General features: G+C 32.6%; 1 protein-coding gene across 2 annotated transcripts in view; it reads right to left on the bottom strand.

Moving 5' to 3' along the window:
• LOC111633508 (GTPase HRas) overlaps positions 1–9,003 on the bottom strand; it is an 87,293-nt gene that overhangs the window by 34,650 nt on the left and 43,640 nt on the right. For both annotated transcript variants that reach the window (XM_023378091.1, XM_023378090.1), the window contains exon 2: positions 5,062–5,110. In XM_023378091.1, the coding sequence (XP_023233859.1) occupies positions 5,062–5,110 (49 nt within the window). The remainder of the gene's footprint in view (positions 1–5,061; positions 5,111–9,003) is intronic.

Here is a 9,003-nt window from a genome sequence, read left to right on the forward strand (position 1 = left end):
GCAAGTTTTCCGAAGCATAAAATTGAAGATTTTCCGCCAAAATAGAAACTTCCCGATAACATCGGAAATGACGTTCTAACATCATTTTAAAATATTCGATATCTAAACCAGAAAGTGTTAGATAGAAATAGACTTATTTATAGAACAATCCCCCATTTCTCACCTCAGGGAAAGTCATAAAACAGTTGGGTGCTAATGACTTTGTGAAAAGGGAAAAAGTTCTACACTTAGAAACTTCGAAAAAAGGGATTTGGCCTGTACCGTCCGCGGGCCGCATAAACATTGATAGGGGGCCGTATGTGGCCCGCGGGCCGCAGGTTGTGCACCCCTGCTTAAATTAATGTTTAAAAATCTTAATTCGATAATTTATTCTTACAATAATAAACTGTCTGTGCAACGTACCCATACTATTTGTATTTATCCCGACGAACAATGCAAATGAATGTTAACGCATGTGCATATAAAAATCCTAAAATTGTTTGCCCATATTCACAGTTGCCCGCAGACTACATTTTACCAAAAAAGTAGCCCCTAAGGGATAAAAGTTTGGCCACACCTGATATATAGAGATCAATGATGTCAGATTGTGGTTAGAATGAAACAATGATGGGAGGCTTTCAATTATCAGACAAAGACATTATTGCAGCTTGTTCATCTAATGACAATGTGGAGACTGGTGGTCAAATTCTAATGACGATAGAGCCAAAAGATGAATAAAATTTAGTCACAATGAAGTGACAATGATACTCAAAAACGTATTAGTATACTTAGTAGGGTTTCTCATTTCCCGGTTCTTTGCTTGTCCTGGGATTTTGAGAAAAAAGTGATCTGTTTCCCGGGATCCCAAGAAATACCAAGATATAATTATTTTTAAGATATAAAATAAATCTTGAAATCATGTGATATAATTATTTTTCATTTCTTAAGTAATTTAGTACATCCTGCTACCTCCAAAATAATAATAATAATGCTGTGTAAAATATGTATTAAAAATTACCTTTGAATTGTGTAGAAAACATTTATTAAAATTTGTTGGAAACTGCTTACAACAACAACATAAAAAAAAATCTGCTTTTGAACTGAGATGAAAATTTAAGTAAAAGAAAAAAAAACTTAGATTAAACTTCTAACTTAAAAAGTAATTTTTGTTTTTTATATAAAACATATTATAAAAACTTACAATAATATTTTGTATTTAAGATTTTAAAAAGCAAAGATTGTCAATACTCCTATCACTCAATCTAGTTCTTATTTTAATAATGAAAAAGCCTGCTACTAAGAATGCCTTTTCTGATTCAATTGATGTGGATGGAATCATCTTTAATGCATTTAAGAGAAGACAGATGTTATGTGTTTTTTCACCTGCAGTCTCAAAGATTTCTAGTTGCCAACTCAAAAAATAAAAGCAAACAAAAAAAACTCTAAAAATTTCAAAATTTGCTAAAAAAAGTAGCCAAACAAAAAATAAAAATCAACCTTTAATTAATCTATTTTTAAGTTTCTTCAAAAAGTCCATTTGTTGCTAAATTCCATTACTTCTTCAATTTCTTCATGTGTTCAAAGGATGGGTCCTGCTTTAACTAAATTTTGGTATGAGTTTACTTATTTTTCCAACATTTGCTGGCAATTCATAATCATAGCTTCATTTACCTAATCTCTTCAAACCATATCTAATTGTTAACATGCTACTGAGTGAAGTAATATTCAATCTATTCCGTAGATTGGTCTTAACAATATTCATTTGACTATGTAGACACACTACTTTTGTGTTTGAGTGAGGTAATAAAAGAATTCTTAAGACAAAATTGACCAAGTCTTGAAAGAGATTTTCTCTGGCAGCATCTCAGTATTGAGCTACTTCCATCCACAGGTTTAACGTGCTGGAAGTTTCTTTCTACTAGATTGTATGGATATTCTTCTAATGAAAGTTAATGCAAGTTAACACTGCATTATTAGTGAAAAACATTTTTGCAAGGTATATTTCTCTGTTCTATGAACATTCAAGATTTTCACAAATGAAAAATATTTACATGCCACTGAACACTAAATGATGGCTCGGCTTTTATGTGTTTTTGAGTTTTTCTATGCATTTCTAAATCACTTACTTTTGCTATCAAAATGCAGTTACAATATTTGCAGTGACACTTAGTATTTTCTCCTTCAATTCTTCTGCAACCAGTTTTTAAATAAATAGTACTAAATAATAATATGACAAAATGACACTTGGTTACTCATGATGCACGATAGGTAACTTATAAGGATTCCCAAATTTACAATGTAACAATGATCTCTATCAAACTTTATGAAAATTGACAAACCCAAACCATGATTGGACCTGAGACTGCGAGTTGCAACACCAGTGCACACTAAACTCCGTCCCTTTTACAAATGTTTACCATATTTGGTCACAATAAGAAAATTTAGGCTTTGATTAGTTTAGCACTTATTAAAAATGAGATTTGCAACTTATACACACAATTATTGCACATTAAAGATAAAATTTAATAGTTTTATGAATATTTTTGATTTTGGGGAAAATCTGTTGCTAAATTTAAAAAAAAAGGTGTTAACAAAAGCAAAAACTTGCCAAGTTTAGTGACTTTCTCACTAAACTGGCAACCCTATTTCTGGTTCATTTTCAAGATGCATTGCAGTACTTCTTTTGCTGTCTAATATTCTTCATTTGTCTACCTCTGCTACTTTAATAGTGGCATCAAGCTTATAGTCCAACAATTTGGCACTTTGTTTGGCTTTAATAATCAGGTTTATGAAGAAAAACTTCATATTTGCATACCTCACTTCATACTCATTAGTATCCTTGCCCAATTTACACAACCTGGCATAATGCAGTTATTGAAGCTACTGAACATGGTTAAAAATTAAGACAGTATCAGTGCAGTTATTCAAAATATTACAGGTTCTGGCAAGTACAGAATTTTCAGTGTCCTACCACAAATAGGCTACGTATTGATTATTAATAATCTGTGACATGACTAACAAGAAAAATTTTAAAAACTAATAAGCAGGCTTAAAATTAATAAATACTAATGTATTCTGACAGTTTATGAGTTAATTATACTTTCTATTTGCAAAATTTCCTCAACCTTAACACAAAATAAGAAAAAAGTGAACTTTTACAAAATTTGTGGGATTTCCTAGAATAAGAAGAATTCCCGGGATCCCTAATACTTAGAAGGGCAATCTGACACAGAATTGACTGAACTCATGATGGTAAAGAAGCCCTAAAGCCCTGGTCACACCATGCGATTTCTAGCCGCGCAGGCGACTTCAACTGCAACAAGCGCGAGTCACGCGCGTCTTCTCGTGGTCACACATTGTTTGTTGACGTTGCAACTCGGAAACACGTGGCCCTATAATAAACCAATAAAATTACAGTAGCTTGTTTTTGACTACTTTCGTGAGTTTGCTGATATTTTACGTTCTACTTCAGAGTATTTACGGAATTTTAGCCACTTTTCTTATTAAAATAGCAAGCAGTTCCTTTTCTGGAATGAATAANTATTTTGCTTACAAGTTATTCAAATTTATTTATCATTAATTATTCAACATGACAATAAGATGTGAAACAGCTCGAAGGTTTAATCAAACTAATATAGGTTTGACTTATTTAACTGTATTTACTGTACAGTTAAATAAGTCAAACCTATAATACTTTCATTTGAATAAAATATGGAGCCAATTGATACAAAGAAACGTAAACTGCTGTTTCAGATATTTTTTAAACAAAAAATTTTAACTATCTGAAACAGCAGTTTATGTTTCTTTCATACAATATGACATAAGTTTACTCAAATTTGAAGAAAATATTTTCTTACTGTAAGGTTTACATTAAATCAATTACAATAATCACCAATAATTGTATTGTATTGTATTCATTCTTTATTCTCTTCAATCATTTTCCTATTTTTTTTTGTATGCATAAACAATGAAAACTTAGTTTATCATTTTAAGGAAAAGGATATTTATAAAAACCATAAACATTAAACAGTGCATAATTATATCATGAGTCAAGGCCAAAGTTAATGCCAATGCTAATAAAAAAAAAACAACTGTTTTTAAAAGAATTTAATATTAAATAATGTTTTTGTCTATAGGATTGTCCATAAATGATGTCCAAACTGGAAGGATTAAACATCCAGAAAACTGAATATTTAGGATGTAGCATACAAACAAATAGAAAAATCCCAATAGATGGCCAAGAAATTATAATTACTACAAAATAAAAAATACTTAGGCTCCCTTAGCTCAACAGATAGCAAAATAACACCAGACATTTGTGCATGATTGAATGCTGTCTGGATGAAATGGCAGCATTGAAATGGAGAGAGGTAACCAGAGTGCTTTGAGATAAAAAAAAAAAAAGCCAATGCATCTTAAGGCAAAAATTTACAAGTCAGTCATCCAATCAGTAGCAATGTATCAGTCAGGATACTGGCCTGTCATAAAGAAACATGATGTGTTACAAACCATGGAAATGAGAATGCTAAGATGACATCAGAAAAGAAATAGGAGTTAGGTCGATTAAGGACAAGATGCAAGAAGCTGAACTATACATATGCCTACATTATGTGCAGTGACAACAACACAATGGCTGGGGTAAACTAGACCTTGTGGATGTCCCCCAAAAAATGGTGGTTTGTGTAAATTACACAAGATATGGAAACAATGGGAATTTCACCAAAAGATGCACTAGATTGGGTAAAATGGAGGAATGCATGTAAACAAGAAAACTCTGCCCAATGTGGGATAAACCCTAGGAAAGAAGATTATATTTATTTTGAAATTTTCTCTGTTTTGTTTCAACTTACAGTATCTATCATTTATAAAATGATAGAAGTTTTAAGAGGAGTCAAGTGTTGTTGGACATCTGAAGAGGGGAAGAGGTTATGGAAACTTTGACAAACTGGGTCAAGAGGGAAAGGCGGAGTAAAAATTTCAAGAAAAATGCAGAAGTAATTTATGGACAGCCCTTATCATAATATTAAAGATCAGTAAAAGTTCTACTAGTAATTATAACTACTAATATTTTTACAAACTTACTGATTCTGAATCAACTGTATTGTCAAGGCACTTTTACCAACACCTCCAGCTGAAAAAAAAATGCAATTTAAATATATTTAATAAATTAATATTTTAATACTTCAAATACTTTAATTTTAATACTTAAAATTACAGAATCTTTAAATATTAATCACTGAAATTACTTCTTTGATTAGAGCATTAGTGGTTCAATTTTTAAAGAGCATTTGCATTAGGAAATTTCTAACAATTTTTTTTCTAACACTTTTCTAATAAAGAAACACTTTTAAGCATATACCAATTTGACCAATTTCATCAAGTCAAAAAATAAAAATTATAGGCATCTCCCGCTTAATGTTTTCCCAGTAGAATGTCTCTTGATTTAACATCCAAACTACATAAAACTTGTCCTCTCTACATGTCTTTCAGCCAATGTTTATATAAGAAAAAATATATAATTACATCCCAAAACTTCAAAAACATTATACAAGAAAAACAATAAAACAATATATGAGAAAAGTCTTAAGCTATCAAATACAATTGATCAGAATGTTAGAATCACTTGTAATGTTTTAAAAAGTGTTTCGAGTATCAAGAAAAGAAGTACTGTATAAGAAAATGTGTTTTGAATATAGCAAGTGCTGAAAAAGAAACATTGTATCATCATATCATACCAACAACTCCTATAACAAAGTCTAAACACACTTTCATGACATCACTAATAGTTGCCAATCAATTCTCCAATTTATAGGTGGTGTCGGAGACATTGTTAAAAATGTGTTGCACTTGGGGTGAAGTATATATTTACATAAAAATAAAAGTATATTTTCCTTGTTAACCTGTTTACCTTTTTTAATTTTTTATACCAGTCTACGGACTCGGAACTTATTAAGCCTCCAAAAGTCAGAAACGAATGGAAAACTAGCAGTTTTCCGTGTACTAAAGAATAGTACAGTACGGTAAAAAAATAGATTATCTGACTCCATCGATTCTTTTTAGAATATTTTTATTGACTTTATTCTCAGTTTTCTTCTAAATTTGTATCAAATGATCAGCTGGATTATTTATTGGACTAAATTAAGACTAAGTAATAATCAGATATAAAGTAACTTGGCTATAGGTAGGCAGTTAAGTTGCCATCTCATTATAAATTTAATAATTAGAAATAAATTTTTAATTTTGAGTATTTTGGAAGAAAAGGTCAACCTGGAGCAGGACTTGAACCTACCATGCAGACTGATAGTTACACTACCTAGATCTAATTCAGAATATTTTAAATTAAAAATTTATTTTTACTTATTAAATTTATCATAAGATTGTAGCTTAACTGCCCATCTATAGCCAAACTGCTTTTTTATTTGATTATTAATTAACCTTAACATAGCCTGTTAAAAATCCAGCTGATTAATTGGTACTACAAGTGTATCAGGTCGTATATAAATACAATGGAACTGATTTATCTGGAATAAGAAAGATAAACATATGGAAAAACCTACATATGCGAACAAATCAAAGAACTAACTTGTTAGTAGTACATTCTTGCCTGAATATAATGTTGCACCCTTGGCTCAATGCCAATTTTAAACACCTATGACTATAACCAAGGATATGGTAACAAAAATAAATACATTAAAGTTCTCTCATCTCATAGTGCCATATCAGGTTTTCCCGACCTCGGCCACACCCGGTGCAGATTAGTAAGTAGTTAGTAAATACGCCAAGGCGTTATTAGAGAAAGTTAGTATCCAGAGTGGTTTCCCGTTGCCTTCTCTGGGGCGCAATGTTACGTGAGGGGAACTAATGCCTTCCGGGAGGACTTTTATGGGGAACTGGCCTCCTATTTAGTCATTATTGGCAAGGAGAAAACCTGGAAAACTCCAAACAGCCAGCCTGTCCGATCGCGGCACAAACCCACAACCGAACTCCCAGTGTTTAGGGTACGAAGACCACTTGGCCACTGGTGGGCACACATTAAAGTTACTCCAGTTCAAATTAGTCTTTTGGTTTCCCTACAGAGTGCTCATCCTAATTACTGGTTGACCTTGAATAAGGTCATAAAGAGAAGTCCTACCCCATAGAAATGGTCAGGAAACTTATGTATATGTACTGTACCAGCTGATAGAAAATAACCAACACAGTACAGTAGTGTAAGTTTATCATTTACTATCTTGTGAGTTATTGACTGCACTGTATTAGGTGTATCACTCAACACCCACAGCTACAGTACTGTTTCACTGAGTTTCAGTTACCTTCAATGTCTTGTGAAGTATAGTACAGTAAACATCATGAAAATTACATCTAAAAGAAAAAAAAAATTGATTGTTATGATGAAGAAGAAATTAGAAGCCTTCCACAGAATCAATAAAGGCAAATCATTGAAGACCATTGCTACAGAGTTTGGAGTTGGAACTTCAACTGTGTCAGATTGGAAGAAGAATCATAAAGAAATTGAAGATTTTTGTTGCAAAATGATTTCCAAATACAGACTGCAAACTCAAGGAACAATAAAGAAGGCAAAATATGAATCACTTGATGACACATTGTTATGGTTCAGTGATCAGTGAGACCATGACATTATGATATCAGGTCCAATTTTACAGGAGAAAGCATTAAGTTTTAAACAGCAAGCTACCTGATGGGATCCCTTGTTCATGGCTAGCCAAGAACGGTTAAATAGGTGAAAAATTCATCATGGTGTACGTCAACTTGCAGTGTCTGGTCTTTCCAGTGATACTGTAGGTAGTGAACATTTTCAAAATGAACTTAAGAAAATAATTGAGTCTGAAAAGCTAAAGCCAAATCAAATTCATAATGCCAATGAAATTGCTGTCATTTTTACAAGATGCTGCCAAGAAAGACCTTAGTTTCAAAATTAGAAGATTCGGCTAGAGATTACAAAGAAAAGCAAAGAGAGGATCAGATTGCTTGCTTGCAATAATGCTTCAGGGAAACATAAATTACCCCTTGTATTGGTTGGAAAATCCGTACATTTTAAAGCACCTAGCTTAACAAACATTTTTTCTTTGCCAGTTGTTTACAAGTTCAAGAAAAGTTCTTGCACTTTTCTGGAACTTGCACTTGGATGAATAGTGTGATTTTTAAAGAATGGTTTTTTCACAATTTTATGCCAAGTGTACAAAGTTACTTAAAAAAAAAGGTTTGCCATTGAAAGTGATTTTGTTAGTTGACAAAGCCCTATCTCATTCAACAGAAGAACTGGTTAGTGGGGATATTCAGTTACATTTTTTTTCACCTATGTAACAGCATTAATACAGCTGATAGATCAGGGAGTTCTTGAAACTTTAAAGTGCATTACAGAAAGCAGTTGTTCAGCAAACTTACTGAACAGGAAGCTGAAAAAAATGAAGAAAAAGACAATCTCCATTTTGAAATCAATCATGGATGTAATTTACATGGCTGTTTTATCCTAGGGCCAAGTTGTGGAAAATATCTGCAAATTTCTGAGGATATGGTTAATATTGACGATGATATTGGCTCTTCTGAATTTGTTGGAATGTTCAGAAATATAGAAGGATATATAGCAGGGATGGCCAACACGTAGACTGCGGTCGACTGCAAAGGTTTTGAAAGTAGCCTGCAAAGCTAAAGTTGAACAATTTGCTTTCACTTAAATCAGGGATGCACAACCTTTTCTGAAGAAGGGCCAAATTAGGATTAAGTTTACTGACTGGGGGCCAGACCTCCAAGTGATTAATGCGATGTCTGATGCAATTTGCGAGATTCTTTGTTGTATCGTCATGTGGTTAAGACTGTTTGAAAACACTGACTTCTCAGGACACATCTCACTTGCGATGATAAGACACTTTCTTATCATATCGCCATTTGTGAAAGGTTTCCCATTCTTGGCTATTAAAGCAGATATTTCTAGGCTGGCTTCAACAGCCGCATCCAATTCTCCACATTGTTTCTTGAACACATTTTGTTGGCTGATTAGTGATCGTC

The sequence above is a fragment of the Centruroides sculpturatus genome, unplaced genomic scaffold (assembly GCF_000671375.1).
Source record: "Centruroides sculpturatus isolate CEXI.00-Female unplaced genomic scaffold, Cexi_2.0 scaffold815, whole genome shotgun sequence".
In the NCBI taxonomy this organism is placed as follows: Eukaryota; Metazoa; Arthropoda; class Arachnida; order Scorpiones; family Buthidae; genus Centruroides; species Centruroides sculpturatus.